The sequence below is a fragment of the Anabas testudineus genome, chromosome 6 (assembly GCF_900324465.2).
Source record: "Anabas testudineus chromosome 6, fAnaTes1.2, whole genome shotgun sequence".
In the NCBI taxonomy this organism is placed as follows: domain Eukaryota; kingdom Metazoa; phylum Chordata; class Actinopteri; order Anabantiformes; family Anabantidae; genus Anabas; species Anabas testudineus.
Genome location: NC_046615.1, coordinates 5,796,814 through 5,815,446, shown reverse-complemented (window position 1 = coordinate 5,815,446; position 18,633 = coordinate 5,796,814). Strand labels below are relative to the sequence as shown.

General features: G+C 41.3%; 2 protein-coding genes and 1 non-coding gene across 3 annotated transcripts; all 3 read right to left on the bottom strand.

Moving 5' to 3' along the window:
- Positions 1-629: 629 nt before the first annotated feature.
- On the bottom strand, positions 630-712 carry trnal-cag. The gene has a single exon. It is a non-coding gene; the product is annotated as a tRNA-Leu (tRNA).
- A 1,749-nt stretch (positions 713-2,461) lies between these two features.
- On the bottom strand, positions 2,462-8,473 carry tgm2l (transglutaminase 2, like). The gene is made up of 15 exons (XM_026364665.1): positions 8,340-8,473; positions 7,400-7,570; positions 7,002-7,232; positions 6,641-6,759; positions 6,133-6,261; positions 5,799-5,976; positions 5,340-5,481; positions 5,052-5,155; positions 4,730-4,872; positions 4,498-4,597; positions 4,201-4,346; positions 3,977-4,106; positions 3,715-3,875; positions 3,420-3,556; positions 2,462-3,248 (listed from the first exon to the last, which is right to left on the bottom strand). Exons 1-15 carry the CDS (start codon positions 8,353-8,355, stop codon positions 3,074-3,076), a joined length of 2,082 nt encoding a protein of 693 aa, XP_026220450.1. The 5' UTR covers positions 8,356-8,473; the 3' UTR covers positions 2,462-3,073.
- An 8,094-nt stretch (positions 8,474-16,567) lies between these two features.
- exosc6 (exosome component 6) lies at positions 16,568-18,299 on the bottom strand. Its single transcript, XM_026365599.1, has 2 exons — positions 17,936-18,299; positions 16,568-17,517 (listed from the first exon to the last, which is right to left on the bottom strand). The coding sequence occupies exons 1-2, from the start codon at positions 18,211-18,213 to the stop codon at positions 16,974-16,976; spliced, it is 822 nt and encodes a 273-aa protein (XP_026221384.1). The 5' UTR covers positions 18,214-18,299; the 3' UTR covers positions 16,568-16,973.
- Positions 18,300-18,633: the final 334 nt, after the last annotated feature.

Below are 18,633 nucleotides of genomic sequence, written 5' to 3'. Positions count from 1 at the left end.
TGCCTATAATTTCCACCTGTTGTCTATTCCATTTGCACAACAGCATGTGAAATTCATTGTCAGTCAGTGTGGCTTCCTACGTGGACAGTTTGATTACTGTAAGTGTGATTGACTTGGAGTTACATTGTGTTGTTTATTTTTTTTTGAGCAGTGTAGGCTATATATCATCACATTCATTATAAAAATGTAAGTAATAAAGTATTTTACAATCTGTAATGTCCTTATATTGTAATAATATTGAAATACTTATATAAAAGTTGTTTATGAAACTTGAACTTGAATAGTCTAGTTTTAACCTTTTATTATTTCATCATTACTGTTGTATTAATGTTTTTTTATCCAGCTGAGTCTCCGCGGTGAACAATGAAGTTGTTGTTTTGAAAAAAATAAAATAAAAGCTGCAGATGTTCGCGCAGCGTAGCTGGATACGTAACGTGGCGCCGTGACGTAAGCGACGTTGACCTCGCGCGTTGTGTGTGCGCGTCATCAGAAATCAACGTTAAACGCAAGACGCCGTGAAAAACAGCAGATTTTATCGTTTACTGCTTCTCCTAAAGTCGTTATCGCAATATTAGTGTGCGTGAACTCCTAAAGTGATGGTACCATTTACTGGAAGAAGAAAAGGTTGATGTCAGAAGTGGGATTCGAACCCACGCCTCCAGGGGAGACTGCGACCTGAACGCAGCGCCTTAGACCGCTCGGCCATCCTGACTTAAAATGTACACAGAACATCATAGTTTATATAGATGTACAGGGGTACGTTTCCACGTGTTTTTGGTTGTTTTAGATTAGATCATCACGTTGTCCTCGTGTGGGTTATTCAGGAAATCAGCGTCAATCTCATGGCTCAACATTAAACTCCTGAACACGATCCTCCTCCGCCATCTGCTGGTTGATTTCTGAATCAAACATGTTCATATAACTCACAGAATATACTCCAATCATTACTACTTTATAGGCCTCTACTAGCCTGTATTTCAGAGGGATATTTGTATTTTTACTCCATTTGTCTGTACTAGATTTTTATGCTGTTTTACTTAAAACATGCAACAGTCATATACAATGAAAAGTACTGGCAAATGTTTACGCAGTGTTTCTCAATCCCTTCTGTTTGTGACCCCTCGTGTAAAAGCAATGGTACTTGGGGCCCCACGTCATATTTCATTAGTCAGTTATCAGATCTACAGTGGCAAAAAAAGGATGTGAACCTTTAGGAGCATTAATTTGTCATAAAATCTGATCTGATCTTCATCTGAATCAAGAGTATTAACAAATATAATGTGCCCAAAATAATAACACTAAAAATTCTGATCTTTTATGTCTTTATTCAAAGCGACCATAGAAACCTGATACTAATAGTGGAAAAAATATGTGAACCCATACAATTATTAACTGCTTGAATTTTTTCTTGGAAATTCATCTTCCCTCCAATCACTGCAAGCTGGTCAGGCCCTGATGCAGCAAAGCAGGCTCAAATCATGATGTTTCCTCCACCATACTTTACGATTGGGATGATGGTTTCATGATAATATGCAGTGACCTTTTTACACCAGATGTGTGTTATTTCCAATTAGTTCAATATAGTTTCATCAGTCCACAACAACATTTTGCAAATACTGCTGTGTCAGTGTGCTCTTCAGGCGTGCAGCAATGTTCTTTTTAGTAAGCAGACTTTCTTCGTGGTGTCCTGCTTGTTTTATGTTATACCTATAGTAGACTAATGAACACAGATGTTAGCCAGTTCCAATGATGCCTTCAAATCTTTAGCTGTCACTGGGGGTTGTTCATTCCCTCATTAATGAGTGTTTGTTGTCCTCTTGGGGTCATTTTGACTGGCCTGCCCACTTCTTGGTAGAGTATCCACATTCCCAAAGTGTCTCTATTTGTAGATTGTTTGTCTAACTGTAGACTGGTGAATTTTGTCAGTCAAAGTAGCTCTAAACAAGGCTCCGGGTATGTTAATACCTGACTCTCACTGTAGTTTAGGAGTGATTTCCTCAATAAGCTTCTACTGCTATATTTGCATACAAGTACTTTTACGTACTTACTTTTTTACTAACTCATTAATTATTTTACAATAGTAAAACCACTTCCTAAAATAAATCATACTTGCCACATTGTGACTGGATGTGGCATTCACACTCTGGGTTTGACCTCTCTTTAATCAGGAAGTCAGTGTAGAAAAACTAGAGTGAAATGTCATCTCTCCACATCACTAGTGTTACGAGAACACTAGTAACATTACTCAGCAGTGGGTTTTTGAGAGGTCAAAAATTCAGTATGTTCAGTATATATTTTTAGATATTCAAAACATATATACATTTGGTTTGTTTACATTTACACAATAATAATACAGGATAATACAGGATTGAAGGCTATATCTTAATATGGAGCTCTGTATATTCCGTCAGTGGCGACAGCCGGCCCACATCAAAGTTAATGACATGTCAGACCAGAAGGGTACTTGTTCAAAATCTTTATTGAAAGCACACTCTACAGATGTTTCATATCCGCTCAAACAAACACAAATATTTAAAAAATTCATAAATAGTATGAAAAAATAGTTTCTTTCAATAATGTTTGACTAAAATGTGAACTAAAACGTTGGAAACAGTGCAAAAAGATAAGTCAATAACAACAGATTTAGACAGATCAGACCATTTCAAATACAATGAGAAAACACACAGCTCAATAGTTTGAATCTGGCACCAGAGAAAGGAAACACAGGCAGAAGGTAATAAGTTCAATATGGCAAATCAGTTAAATAAGAAATATAAGAAATGAAATGGCAATGAGGAAGAAAATGAACAGAAACAATCTATTGGTTTAAATATTTGCTATGTGGAAGCACCTGCTGTGGTTCTGTGTGATTTCGGAAAATGTGTCATACAGTGGCTTTAAACTAATGCTGTGCACCGTATTTCTTAAATAAAACTAATCCACCTGTACTGCTCACATTACCTTTTGCTGCTGCTGTCATTGTCACCTAATCTACTAATTTCACATCTGGAACATGTCATCTTCTCACACTAGCTAAGATGCGTTGGTTTTGGTCAAATCACTTGGTTTTAAATTAATGAAATCCCATTATTAGAGGGGTGTATCTCTTGCGGACCACCACAGTGGCGACTCCCTTTACGTCCTTCAGCCTGTCAGAGTCGAAGTCCACCAGGAGCTTCCTCACCCCGGTACGCATGGGTAAGAAGGAGAGTTTGACTGACACATTCTGGCCTGGAGAAATATCACCACTAAAACAAAAAAGAATAAAGAGAGATGCATGCTTTTTGTTTTTCTTGTTTTTGTGTTTTGTTCAGCTGCTATTGCCTCAAACCACTAACTTATACTCTAGTGTGTATGATATGCAGTCATGTAAGAGTTATTATATCTTTTGTAGTGAGGATAGCTGAGTCAGTACTTACTCAACAGGGATCTCAGTGGCTTGCAGTAGGCCGGCACCCTCTGCAGTGAAGACACCACCCTTCAGTGGAACTGGCAGAGGATTGGTGAAGGAGATGTGGGCTGTCACTTGTTCCTGTAGAAAAGCCTTCCCAGGCACCTGCAGAAAGAGGGGGGATGTCGGATGTTCCACAGGAATATTTAAGAATACAAATTACAGCGTAAGAGAGCACAGTTTACAATCCCAAACACACACAGCTCAGAAAATCATTTTGTGTCTTCATGGTCCTGCTGAGATCTCTGGGCGTGCACACCCACCTGCACAAGGAGTTCAGGTGTGCTCAGTGGGATGTTGGCCACAGCCATGATGGGTTCGTTCTCCCCTTGAACCTCTAAAAATGCCTTCACTCGGATCAGATGGTGTCCAGAGACACACTTGACGTAGTCGTCATAATGTAGACGCAGCACTTCCTTGTGGGCTGAACACACACACACACACACACACACAAATTAAACAGTATACATTTATATGAAGCTGCTACAGAATCAGATGAACAGGGAAATTTGATTTTTCACTCACTCTGATGAGCTGGCACATTCACACTGATCTTCTTCCTGTGGCAGTCCCCTCGGGGGAGAGAGTTATAAGTCACAGCCGTGGCCAGCATGGTCAGCTGAGCGTCAGTGTCTCTGCCTCCTTCATTCTTCACCTGTGGACGGAATGAATTCATCAAGACTGAGATCATTAATGGATTCACTACAGGTGAATTCATTTAATCATTTATATTCAGCTACTCTCCTTACCTCAATGATCACATCAAAGTCCGTCCCAAATACAGGATTAGGGTGCTTGATTGACAGCTGCACTTGTACTGGTTCTGTTATCAAGTTGCTTGGCTCTGTGGCCCGACGTCCGGCCTTCTCGTACACTTCTCTCTCCTTTGTGGATCCTGTGGAGAAGATTGTGATCCATTGTCTATTTGATGTATGGCATCACAACATGCTGAATGTTTATAGCATGTTGTTATTCTGACTGTGGTACATCTGTGCACATACTGAGCCTCATCTCCGCGCTCCTCTGTGTACAGTTTTCCAACTAACCTTCAGGATATTTGTAGTGTAGGGTGACGTCTTCTCTCTGGTCCCCATAGACGCTTTTGGTGCTGATGTTCCTCCCCACACCGCTCTGGTCCACTCTGATCTGTAGCAAAGATGACAAACATCAGTTTCATCTAAGTAAGTCAATTCAAGTTTCTCTTCTGTCAATCTGAGAAAATATGGATCTGAAGACAGGTCCTGTTTTTCCAAACAAATCCAAACAAAAATAAGTCACCTTTTTCCACTGGCCGTCTTGTTGGACCATCCAGTAGATGACGTCAGCGTTCACCTCGGCAAAGACAAATGGAGCGTCGTACTTCACTCCCAGGTTTCCCTCCTTGATGGCCGTTACTGGACACGGGCCACAGCAAAACTCACCTGAAGAACAAAAATTCATCCTGTCATGGAGGGATTTGAAGTCTTTCCTGCATCAGTAGATAGTTGATGCACTGACAGGGAACTAGCATTTTAATTATTAGTTTAATTAACCTTTTCACAACTGTATGATAATATGCAAAGCTTCAAAGTCAAAGTAAAGTCAGAAATGATAAATGTACCATCACTCAGTTCTTGAGGGGTGGGGTCCAAAACCTGCCAGCCGTCATTTCCTTTGGGGAGATCATCTCTCATCATCCAGGACTCGACCCAACAGTGGAAGTTCCTAAAATCGAAAGGTAACTACATTGCATTAGTTGATGTAATACTGCTGAATCATCTTACTCAGAAGCTGTGTGTGTGTGTGTGTGTGTGTGTGTGTGTGTGTGTGTGTGTGTGTGTGTGTGTGTGTGTGTGTGTGTGTGTTTGTGTGCGTGTGTGTGTGTGTGTGTGTGTGTGTGTTCTCATACCAGCTACTGTCGTTTCTGCCTCTTCCGTCAATGCTCTTGAAGTTTTCATCGAACAGGAAGTCTACAGAGAGGTTTCCGTCGACATCATGGGCTGAAGAGAAGTTGGTGATGAGGCGTGTTGGGATTCCCAGACAGCGCAGCACTGTGAACACAACATTCATCAGACTGGGACAATTCATGCCTTTGCTCCAACCTCCTCTCCTTTCCTACTTTCCTTTCCTTTGTTTTTTTAGTGTCCTGTAGTGACTGGCCTGCATTTTTCAGTGCTCATGGATGCACAACATAAAAATAAGGCATGACATGATAAATATATGACATAATATTTAATTGTTTTCGGGAAATATGCTTTCTTGCTGAGAGTTAGAGTCTAGCACTGTCATCATATCTTATTGTTACATCACAGCTATTATACTTCAGGATCCTTCAATCATGCAGCAGTGAAGTACATGAAAGCTTCACCTGTGCAGGCGACGCCAGCAAACACCCAGCACTGGCCATATCTGACTGCTCTGACTCCAGCATTGCTCCACTGTCTGAGAATCGGCACGCTCCCGGTCCATCTATATGGAGCTACTCCACCAGAGTATGGCTCCTGCCAGCGGCCGGTCAACACACCCCTGTCGCCGTTAGAGTTCACCTGGAGAGATGGACAAAGCATGTGGAAGATTTTTAAAACCGCGTGTCACTGCATTTTTTTTATGACATCACTTGTTTAATGACATTTGAAAGATGTTTGAAAGAAGCTTAAGTTTCTGTTCAAATATCTGTGTGATCACGGAGAAGAGATCCTCACCATTGCGGTGATTATCCTGCCCACATAGACGGGATCAGATCTGTTCTCGATGTCCATCTTTGAGTTCCTCAGGGCATCCTTGGAGTTGTCAAGGATTTCAAAGCAGATGTCCATCACATTGTCCTCAAACTGAGAGTGAAGAAAAACAGATTTCAAGTCACACACTCACACTCCATGTGTTGTCTACTGTATGTACAGTACTGGTCTGTCTTTCAGCTGCTCTATTTGCCTGTCTGGAGCACACCACCTGTCTGTTTGTCATCCTCTCTGCCTTCCCAGCAAGCTGTGAAGGGACAAGCCCTTGTTTGTGTGGTTTGATTACATTCTGACACCTCCTGTCCACAAGTTTCCTCGGTCCAACAAACAAGATTTCCCCAGCCAAAGCTGCACAGTCTCTGCTGTTACAGTGCTGTAACAATTCACACAGGCCACCCACTGGGTGACAGACACACACGCACTCAGCTCAGTCCATTCACTTGGTGCATATTTGTGTGTTTGAGCGCTTTACCTGTCCATAATTCCAGGGGATGCTTTTGATATTATCCCAGGCCCCCATGAAAATTGCTCCGTGTTCATTCATAACATACTCCTGGAGCAGACTGTCATCGGGGAGGCCCACTGCGTCATCTGTTACAGCAAGTTAAAACACACAGATCACTCTCATGCCAGAAGAATTACAAGTCTTAGTGTTGTGATCACAGGAAAAAGAAGCAACAACATCAGTTCTGAAGCAGCTAATATGAACTGCGGCTCCGTAGTGGTAGAAACCACTAGTGAAATTATTCATTGTGGAATAAAGTTAATGTAAATCATAGAGACAACACATCTAGTCTTAGTTAGTTACTTTAGTCAGTTGTTTTATCTTTTACCTTTGCACCAGGGGTTAAAGAGCAGGTGGAACTTGAATTTGTCCATCTCCTCTAAAATGTGTCCATCTGGGGACATCAACAACACAGCCAGGCGGTACGAGCCAATGATTGCGTCTGCTGGACTGTGCAGAGTCAGCAGTATTTCACCCTGCGTTTCCAGCTGGTTGAACCACCACTTGTCTCCTGCCCCACGCTCCTTCTGAACCTTGATCACCATCTCGTCTCTCTTACCTAAAAAGAAACATAAAACGAATTGCGGCTCCATTCATTTGGATTGTTGTTCTTTATCTGGGGTGGAACCACAAAGAGTATTATATTATAGTCCACCAAAGAAAGAAACACCAAAACCAAGAATAAAGAAATTTCCATCTTTCCCCAGTCAGAGATGTTGTACTCACCAAGGTGCAGGACCAGTTCTAGGTGGTGTCTGAGGGGCAAAGAGTCAGAGAACTGCAGTGTTATGGAGAAAGGTTGACCTCTGCGAACAATCAAGCGCTCCCGATCAATCTCCCAGGTGTGGTGAACCAAGTTGTTCTCATGGCTCCTCAGATCCACATCAATAATCAAACCTAGCAGGGTCAGCAGAGGCAAACGTGGTTGACTGTCTGGTTGCTAAAGAACGCACTGGTACTGTTGTTGACAGAGACTTGAGAGAGTTTCACTGCGATGACACAAGTCAGGCTGAACTAGTGATGGTGTGACGGTCAGAGGCTCAGTTCCTACTAGAACTAGAAACCGTATGGCATTACTTAAATCGCATCACTTTTTTCTGGTTCATCAAGCTCAAATGACTCCTTTTAGCTTTTAATTCACCGCAAGTGTGTGTGTGTGTTAGTGGTTTAACTGAGGACAATGCGTAGCTGCTGTGCCTCGGCAACAATACAGATTTTTAGTGTTTACAGCTGCAGAGTTTACAGTGAATTACAAGATGTATGTATATATGCTGCATGTGTGTGTGTTTAATAAAAGAATAATGCATTATGCCAACCTAAGCTTTAGATCAGCATAAAGTTCAGATTTCTACCTCCCAGCAGGAAAATCAGATATTCTAATAATTTAAAAATAAATCATTTAAATTAAGGGTCATAAAATACATCCTTAATTCTTTTTCAGCGTGATTCCCTCTTGGGCTTGTAGAGTATTTGATAAAGGAATTAGGATGCGTCACATCACAACCAAGCGTTAAGTCAACCATCAGCACATCAGCACATTTTTCACACACACTGTAATCTGTCTTAAAGTTTATCATACTGACCATGAAGAGTAGGAAGAAGCAAGGGAATGTAGATATACTGATGTTAAAGCAAACACAGACAGACAGACAGACAGATCACTTACCACTGCTGTTAGCCATTGCAGATCTTCTTCGTTTCACAGTTCAAATGTTGCTTCAGACGTCCTCTTCTCTTCTTTTCATGCTCAGTGTCCCTCATAGTCCTGTATTTATACGGTGCAACACTGACCCTCCCTCCTTTCTGACACACACTCACCCTAAAACACTCACTCACTCTGCCTCTCTGACCTCTGACATCACTTACCCAAAACCTACAGTCCTCATGAGTGTGTGTGTGTGTGTGTGTGTGTGTGTGTGTGTGTGTGTGTGTGTGTGTGTGTGTGTGTGTGTGCGTGCGTGCGTGCGTGCAGGTTTGCGTGTTTGCAGGGTGTGAGTGATATTTTTAAGTGGGTTTCTCATCTCTTTTGAGACACTGGCATCTTTGTTGCTGTATGTTGAAGGGTGGATGTTACCACTGCTTCCACTTGCCTCTCTGTTTCTGTGTGCAGGTATATGTTTGGCAGTGAGCATGTTAAGGGCTGTAACACTGAGCTTCAACCAGCAGATATGACTAACATTGGGTCACATCTTTTCTTATCACACTCTTACTAGATTAAATATGCAATAGTGGACTTCAGTCATTACACAACTGTCATGATTCCCATCTGAGATACAGTCAATGCTACATGAGCATATGGATAAAGTATATTCAACATACAGTGTTCTGTATAATGATTCTTTTCAATATTAAAACCAGATTTAGAGATTTAAGAATCAAAGAAATTAAGAAATAATAATAATTGCACAGCAGATGCACATTCAGATCAGTTCCACTGACTTATTTTTATTGTGTTTTATTGTGTCATAATCATCACCATCATTGTTTTAAGATGTTTTTATTCACATTGTCTTATAATAAAGAAAGTTAGATGACACACCCAGCTGTGACTAAGTGGAAGTTCAGTAATTTAACCAAAGCAAGTAGAAAGGTCATGTTTGGGTCAACGACTCAAACGATTTATTAGCAGGTGCCGTAGTATGTTAGTCATGACACTTGTCTGCTGTATTTTTAAAAAAGATGATGATTTTGTTCATATTTTTAAACAGACAGACAGTCAGACAGTGTAAACAATATACTGTATGTAGGTAAAGTAACTATGAGACACGATTATTGTTTTGTACACTTGCTGGACACCGTCTCAGTTCACAGTTCTTGTAAAAGAGTCCACAATTTCAGCATTTTACCTGGTTCTGTGTCAAGGCCACTGCTTTCCATGGAGTTTTCAACACTAGTTACAGTCAACAGACTTGAAAGTCACATTGTGACCAAATACTGGTAAATCCTTTTTTTTCCCCAGGTAGGAGTCTGAAACACACACACAGCCAGGTAAACATAATCATTATAAATCAATAGCCCTCTGCTGCACAGGTGAATATAACAATAATAACAATGACATTAAATTACAGGGGGAAGGTGGTGTAAATAACAATCATGACATCATTTATTCACTCCTTGGGGAATTTTTTATTACACAACATGAAAGGCATTTTATCACGTTAGATAAAATTACTAGGGCATTATTAAGTCCCTCTGTGCTGGTGCATCTACATGAACCAACATCGCAGGGACACTTGAAGAAGGCCTACGTAGTCTAAGGCTGTGTACAGGCCTGCTTATCCTTGAGCAACCAAAAGAAGTTCCCTAGATTACAGCTGTTCCTCTCTTTGTGATAACACCCAACATTGTAATTTTATGTTCTCACGGTCTAAACATTACAACTCATGTGCAGTGAAGTGACTTTACAGTGCAAAGATAAACGTGCACTGCTTCGACGTGTGTGTTTGACTTCCTGTAAACTGCTCACGATTAAACAGCGACTTTAAGCAGAAAATAAATACATCCCTTGACGGGATATTTGCCTGACAGGAAAACAGTGTTTGTCTCAGTGTGATGCTGAGCTGTGGAATGCTGGGATGGTCATGTTTCGGGAAAATGAATTCTTTGACTGACCTCAGCCTCCCAATCGCACCAAAGTGTCAACAAAGTGACGCACTGATGGCAAGAAGCTACTTCATTTATTTGAGCCTCTTTCAAAGTAATGATTGCAGTGGGCCATGCTCACATTAACAACTCAATTTTATCATGTTTAACCTCCAACAACAAATTGTGGATGTTATGTGGCTTGTCGCTATATTTGGCAGTTTGTGGATTCAGACTTTCAGTATTTTCACCACAAATGAGTAAATCGGCACACAAAGACTGACATCGGGAGCCCGATGACAAATTAAGATCTGAGGAAAACAGAGTCAGAAAAGCTAAAGTAGACGAAACTCTCCCAAGGACAATACTACAGATCTGCTGCTCCAGGTGTCTGATCACTGATTACTCCTTCTGAGACTTATTCATCTGTAAATACAACTTCTGACATACAAACTGGTTTCTCAAATCACCACTGCCTTCAAATGACAGAGCTAAAAATAATCCCTACCACTATAGGTGTTTCAGTGACTGCAACATCTTGAACATCATGAATCTGGATGAGAGAAAAACAGACCACTCAGAGGCTCAACACGTGGACCAAAATGCAAATATAAAACAAAGAAATCTAATTACAAATATGAAAAAGGAAAGCTTGAGGGTTCAGACTCCTGTGTTCACGAAGACACGTGTACTTATTCTGCAGCTGGGACAGCAGACATCAAAGACTCAGCTCAACTCTGGTGTCTATACTGTAACCGTAACTTCCACTGTAATGTACATCTACAATTAAAAGGAATATAACACACAGCATAATTACATATTAGTCAATCAAAGGGTGATAATAGTTCAAATGTATCTGTGAACTAGAAAAATTAACACTTTGTCCATAAACTGTTCCTGTTCTCTGTGAATCAGCAATTACTTAGGCGTTAGTTAAGTAATGATATAGTTACTGAATGAAATAGTTCAATGATAATACGTCACAATGAGTTGTTACTCAGTAATTCCTCATTGCTTCATGATTAATAGACCATTGCGTACCCTTTTTGTGACCCTAAGGTGAAGTGATGTATCATTGCTGTAGAGGACTAAGTGTACTACTGGGCAATAGATCCAGGAACCAGTGCTTTTTGTAACAAACTTCTACTGTCTGTATTTGTATTTAGAGGGAAAGAGAGACCCTCTGTCACAGGAGCTGTACCTCACTGGAACCTTATTGTCGGTAAAAAATTCTATGTAGCTTTTGCTGTATACTTCAAGTTATTGTCTGGCTGGAAAATAAATCTTCTCCCAAGCCGTAGTTTTTTCACCTGCTGTCTAAGATTGTCCTCTAGGATTTTCCTATATTTTGACACATTCGTCTTACCCTCTACCTTAACAAGCCTTTCAGGGTCGGCTGCCAAGAAGCATCCCCACAGCATGATGCTGCCACCTCCGTGTTTCACAGTGGGGATGGTGTGTTTGCAGTGATGTGCAGTGTTTGGTGGGCACCAAACATAGCGTCTTGTATGATGGACAAAAACACCATTTTGGTCCCATCAGATCAAGGAGCCCTCTTCCACTGGACCATGGAATCTTTCACATGCCTGTTGGTGGACTCAATTTGTGATTTAACATGGGTTTTCTTCAACAGTGGCTTTCTCCTTGCCTACTCTCCCAAAGCTTTGACTGGTGAAGAACCCGGCCGACAATTTTTGTATGTACAGTTTCTCCTATCTCAGTTGCTGAAGCTTGTAACTCCCTCAGAGTAGTCATCGATGTGTTAGTGGCCTCTCTCACTAGTCTCCTTCTTGTCACTCAGTTTGTGTGGACGGCCTGTTCTAGGCAGATTTAGACATGTGCCATATTCCTTCTATTACTTGATGATGGATTTCACTGAACTCCGGGGGATGTTCAGTGCCTTGGAGATTTTTTTGTATCCATCCCCTGACTTATGCTTTTCAATGACCTGTTCTCTGAGTTGCAGGGAGTGTTCTTTTGTTTTCATGGTGTAATGGTAGCCAGGAATAATAACTAACCAGTGACTGGACCTTCGAGACACAAGTGTCTTTATACTGCAATCACTAGAGATACATTCGCTGCACTCAGGTGAGCCCTATTTCACTAACTGTGGGACTACTAGCACCAAATATCTGGATCTCTGTTGGGTTAGGTCAGTCATTTTAAAGGGTTTCACCTTCCATATTTTTGTTTAATTCGCATTGTAGGAACCTGTTTTCACTTTGACATTAAGTCAATCACTTTTGTCGAAGCAAGTACAGTGACATCTGGTGGTTCATAAACTTATAGCCGCCCCGTGAGTCTGGCTGAGGCACAACAGTACAAAACCTCACTGACTTTATTTGGGCTTAGTCTCACATGGGGAAGTAAAAACTTTAATAACCCAGATTTATACTTCCAGTATTTTCAACACAAACAAGTAAAAGTGTGACTTCTGTTTGACACATGGAGACTGACATCAGGAGCCCGATGACAAATAAGGATCTGAGGAAGTTTTGCAAGATTCATCAAGATTCAGTGATGACATGGTACTGGGAGAATCAAAAAGGACAAAATGATGCAATCAAATGTACAAAGTTCAATTTCTTGGTACAAGAAGAAAAAGTTTCCATTTTTGAGCATGAGAGTGTTGAGTAAGTTTATTACTCTTAAGTAAGGTAGGTGAGGTATATCTATCCTAATAAATAAAGATACACCCTATGACCTAGAAAAATGTGTTAAAACAGTCAGAAATGCCTAAAGGAGAAGAAACTCTCACAAGCACAACACAAGTTTAGCAGATGTGCTGCACCAGGTGCCTAACACTCCTTCTGGGATCCATCATCTGTGAATACGACTTCTGACAAACATACAAACTGGTTTCTCAATCAGCCATTTTGTTTTATAATAAATAAATTAAAAAACTGTGTTGTCTACACTGTTAAATTACCTCCAGTGTAATGTACATGTACAATTTAATGGAATATAACACACATAATATAGTTCAAATGTATCTGTGAAATCAACATTTATGGAAACTATCAGTGGTTAATAGGAGCACAGCTACATCACACAACAATAGAAGTACCATTCACAGTAATCAGAGATCAGAGCCTTACCTGGGCAGGAGGCCTTTTTCAAAACTTGCCGGGCGTCCAAAGACACTGTGACGTCACAGTTTCTTCTAACTCCTACAGTTTTATTGAATTAGGCCATAAATTGGACCAAAGAACCAACGAAGTGGGCTGAGAGGGAACATCCTTTGGTCCACTTTGGGACATGGGAAACCTCTTCTCCAGAGTCAGGCAGCCCATAATTCTGCCTGGCAACCGGTTTGAGTACAAGGTGAAAGGCTTTATTGGAGAGGGGGCTTTTGGGAGAGTGGCCCACTGTACCACAGTTGGCACAAAACAACCTGTCGCAGTGAAAATCCTGAAGAGAAACATCCACGTTGACCGTGAGCTGCAAATGCTGACTGGGATCAAAAGTCTGGACCCAGACAAACACAATGTGGTGCGTTTTATTGAAGCTTTTACCAGCGGGAACTACGCTTGTCTGGCATTTGAGAAGCTCGATAGGACCCTGTCGGATTTCATAAAACAGCACGGGAAGCTGCGCGCAGAGGAGATTCGGCCAATAGCGCGACAGATGCTTGTCACACTAGATGCACTTAAACAAATCGACGTCATTCACACCGATATAAAACCCGACAATGTCATGCTGGTGGACCACAGGCAGCAGCCCTTTAAAATCAGATTGATAGATTTCGGTGTGGCTGTTCTGGCCTCTGAGAGCAACGAAGGCGCGATCATGCAGCCTCTCTTTTACAGGTCTCCAGAGGTCATGCTGGGTCTCCCGGTCACTGCTGCCATAGATATGTGGTCCCTCGGGTGCCTCCTGGCTTTTTTGTACACCGCCAGGCACCTGTACCACGGCGCGGAGTGCGAATACGACGTGATGAGATTAATAGTTCATGTGCAGGGTCAGCCAAGCAGCAAACTGCTGAGTGCTGCGATCAAAACCCATCAGTTTTTCAGTCACAGCAAAAACAAATGGAAACTGAATCCGCCAGCAGAATGCGGTTCTGAAAGGACAAGTGATTTACTGAAGGGTTTGCGCATCAGGTCTCTCAGTGATCTGACTGTGTACCACCCTAAAGCAAGAAGTGAATCCGAGTATAATGACACCCAGTCGTTTCTGAGCCTGCTGAGACAGATGCTGCATCCAGATTTCGATCGGAGAACCACCCCCAGCGAAGCTCTGCATCATGCATTTGTTAGAGAGTCTGGAAAATCAACATCTCGCCCCAATGCGGAAGTGCCAGATGCAACTGCAGGTTCAACCACCAGCCTCATTCCTGCGACTGAAGTCCCAGCGGGGGGCCCCGGAGAAGGACCTTCACACACTCAGTGGTAAAACAGCTCCAGTTCCCAAACTCCCAAATAAAATAAAATAAAACTACACTGAACTTGAAAAAAAGTTTGAATTAGACCTTGAACATGAAGGGAGTGTGTGTGTGTGTGTGTGTGTGTGTGTGTGTGTGTGTCTCTTTATTTTGAGACAGTATTAAAACAGCACATATTCAGGCCATATCTAATGTAATTTAAGGCTGAAGCTTTTAGACCTACCATCTGATACACAGAGAGAGAACCAATCAAGATAATCTTATGTCCAGCGGGATGAGAAACACACAGTTGTTTACAGCTCTTCTCCACTTCGTGAAAAGATTTTACACTAATTTGAGGAGAGCTGATTGACTCGGTCCGTTTCAGCACCACGGACAGCGACTATCCCTTACACCACTAATTTGGATGAATAAAAGAGTAATAATAATAAGTAATAACACCTTCATAATGCTACTACTAATAACTACTCAACATCAAGACACCTTTACATACATAACTGATCAGTCTACACACTCAAGACTATAATACTCTACAGTACAATTTAAGTTTATTGTCTTGCAGAAAGTAAATTTCTAACCCGCCGGACTAAAAGTTCTTCACATCTAAGTCTTAAACTTCTATTAATCTCTCATTTACTGGCATATTCACTATCTACGGATTCCTTCATCACCACCACCTACATAAATTAAACACTGTAGCTTTAAGGCTACAAATACTTTCAGCAGGGTGTGCTTTGCTATGTTTGACATTGTGTGGGTCTTTCCGCAGGCTCTGTACACAGCAGGTGAACAAAGAACAGGTGAGTTTTATTATTATTCATTGTTCGTTCATTTCGATCCCATTATTTAGCGAGCTGTCAGGTTTCTCTCTCTCTAGGACACATTTCCTCCTTTCTTCTTTTGTCATTATTATGAAAAGGTGGTAATGTGGTGTGCCTTGTACAGCTCTTCTTATGTACTAAATCAGCACACAACACTCACCTAACACAGGAGCCAGAAAGCTTCGGATGAGCTTGGACCTATCCTTTTTAGCAAGCTCATATTTTCCTTGGCAAGTTAGGACTGTTAAATATTTCCTTATTTATGTTCTATGCATACATATACATACATATGCTTCTACAAAAGCCACCGGCCATACTTACTTACTCAGCTATTTCAAACTAATATTTATGTGAAACAGAAGAGCAGCTGAACAGTCCCACATACAGTAGGACAGAGCAGCATCAGAGTGTTGAAATTCAACCTGCCACATCACAGTGCATCTGAAATAAGTTAAAAGTTATTCTCTGCTCTTAATGTTTTTCAGGTCATCTGGTGGGATCCAGAGGCATTCCCTTTTCTATTTTATTTTTTTTAAGATTTCTAATTTTATTTTGTATCACACCCATAAACACTAGTCTCTAATATGATCACATCACTGTGAAATAGCTAAAGTAACGTGGCAAGTTGCCTTACTCCCAGACAAACTGTTGACTACAAGACCAAATGGTGATAGGTTTGAAATTATAAGAGATAGAAATGGAAGCCGAGTGGGTCTACGTTTGACGCTTCATTCAAAGAAATATTAGATAACTGACAGGAGGGGAGAGAGAGCGAGACAATGGTGTGATTCAGCAAAGGTTTTCAGCCAAAGTGTGTGACTAGTGTTTTTTTCGTAGTGCCTTCATGGCACCAAGTTTACTAAACAGTCTTAAGTAAAAGGCTTTCTACTGAATCTGATTCAAAGTGTGTTTAAGATAAAAAGATGATCTCCAGTGGTGTTGGCATTATTTAGACAGGACACAGAAAATTAGTTAAGGCTGAACAACAGGTGCGATCGAAACAACTGTTTGAGGACGAACAACATATTTTCAGAGGCCATGTCATTTTGTTTTAGGCAATATAGCGAGTTTTCAATGCTGACATGAAGCAACGCTGTGACAGAGCAACCGTCTCACTGTGTTGGAGATGCTTAGTTTACTCAAGGTTTTTATTAGGTATGCCAAATTATAATAAAGTGTATTTAATTAATTTTTGGCAATTAGCAGATTGAATCATGACAATACATTAATCCTAACCCTAACCTAAAACATGTTTTGTTGGCTGTATTTTCCTTTCCCGTCAGGCAAATGTATGACAAAAATGCCCCAAAGCACTATACCATGTAAGTGCATTAGTTTTTAAAGAAGACACAGTCTACGACAAATTGGCCATGTCATTTTTCATTAAAAAAAAAAAACAAACAAAAAAAACATTATAGCAAACACAGAAAAATTGTTTATGTTTCCAAAGTAAAGAGTGAAATTTGTAGAGCAGAAAAACTGTAAACTGAGCAGTTATTGGTTAAAGTGTCTCTCAGCTTTCTGATGGTGGGGGAGCAGCCTTGCGTACAGCGCTGGCCAGTGCCTGCTGGATGACAGGGTACAGTTTATAGCATCCCTCAATGCAGGTCCGAACTCCAGCTGTCAGAGTCTTTTCAGTCATTTCTCCATCTGACTGCAGCCCAGAGATCTGGTTAAGGCTTGGGAGGAATGCAACAGTCAGACAGCCCTGGTTCTCACTGCTGACAGAACTGCAGCTCTCTTCCATGTAAGAGGGGTCAACCACATAGGAAGCGCCATCCTGTTGTATGGAACAACCGAGCACTAGATCATACATTTCGATCCCTGCATCTGCGAGAGCAAGAGAAGCGCACGTGATGGCATGGGCCAAAACTGACCCGCTGTTCTCAAGAACCATCACGTTGACCTCGATCTGGGAGCGGGGGTATTTGTGGAGGCAAACGGCAGGCTGCAGGCTCTCATGCAGCATCAAAGAGAGGTCTTTTTCCTGGGCCCCCTGAATCCAGGAGCCTCTCTCCGGGCAGGAAAATGGAGCAAAACGCATGTCTGTGGTCAACCTGATCAAACAGACAGACAGAGTTTTATTGTCTTCATAAACTCACATAACAGTACACTCAACAAGGCCTTGTAGTATAATCACAGGTAACTGTCTCATGGTGAATGTTTATCATTAACAGAAATTCTAACAGAGATAGATGTAAACCAATGATAAATACATGGCTATAACCAAACGATTATTATAATTCATGCATATGTCTCGAATAAATAATATAGGAAATCAATCTGCTTTTACTGCATTTAGGTGTAATTGTGTAGACTGTTACTGCTCCTGTTCGTTTGTTTTATGTTAAGCCAAGGTTGCATGTCTCAGTGTCTTATTATACATCCTGCGACAATGTCGGAAGTAAGTTTAAAACTAATGCGTAGAGTAATAATGTAATCAAATTAAATAAATAAATTATAAAAACTACGTACCTTCCGCATTTCATATCGGTCTCATCTTTTCGTTCTGTTTCTCTTGGGCCATAAACGCAGCACATCAATTTGGTGTTTCCAGCTTCGATGTACGCGGAGCCCTTAGCTTGGCTCACCAACCCGCACCGGACAAAAACAGGCCGGACGTCAACCTGATCCCGCTGCCGACCGTCCGCTCGGGGGCCGTGCGATGGCAGAACCACTGGTGGTTTGCTCAGATACAGAGACGGACTCTTGGACACCTCTGGACCACGTACTCGTTTGGTATCAGTCGGCATGGTGCAGTGAGCTGAACCAGGTAGCAGCAGGCAGCAGCGTGTGTGTACCGGTGCAACACGAAACCTGTCCCCCGGAAACACAGCAGAGAAATAATTCCACCAATGCGTTATATTTAACTGGCAGTGCAACGTTAAACCCAATTTCTATTATTATTACACTGTTTGGTTTTTATTTTACTTTAGAGGTGTGGTTCTGTGTTATTGATGCTGTCTGGTGTTTTTAGAGGCTATAGTTTGACTAGATGTTGGACTATACGGTGTGAGGAATAATGTGGATGTAATAAACAACCTAAACATCCGCATTGTAAGTAGCTATAACGACTTAACCTTTCATTCCATTTTTTTTCTTTGCACAAACATCATTATTTATCCAGCAAATCAATAATGACACCACAGTCTTTTTCATTGCATCAGCCAGAC

Bases quoted from the DNA above. Each gene is read 5' to 3' on its own strand.
- tgm2l (XM_026364665.1), bottom strand. The intron at 3,876-3,976 runs GTGAGTGAAAAA...GTGTGTGTTCAG, and splicing joins GAATGTGCCAGCTCATCAGA to CCCACAAGGAAGTGCTGCGT. The intron at 3,557-3,714 runs GTGGGTGTGCAC...CTCTTTCTGCAG, and splicing joins CACCTGAACTCCTTGTGCAG to GTGCCTGGGAAGGCTTTTCT.
- exosc6 (XM_026365599.1), bottom strand. From the start codon at position 18,213: ATGCCGACTGATACCAAACGAGTACGTGGTCCAGAGGTGTCCAAGAGT. The intron at 17,518-17,935 runs GTACGTAGTTTT...CTGTTTGATCAG, and splicing joins ACCGATATGAAATGCGGAAG to GTTGACCACAGACATGCGTT.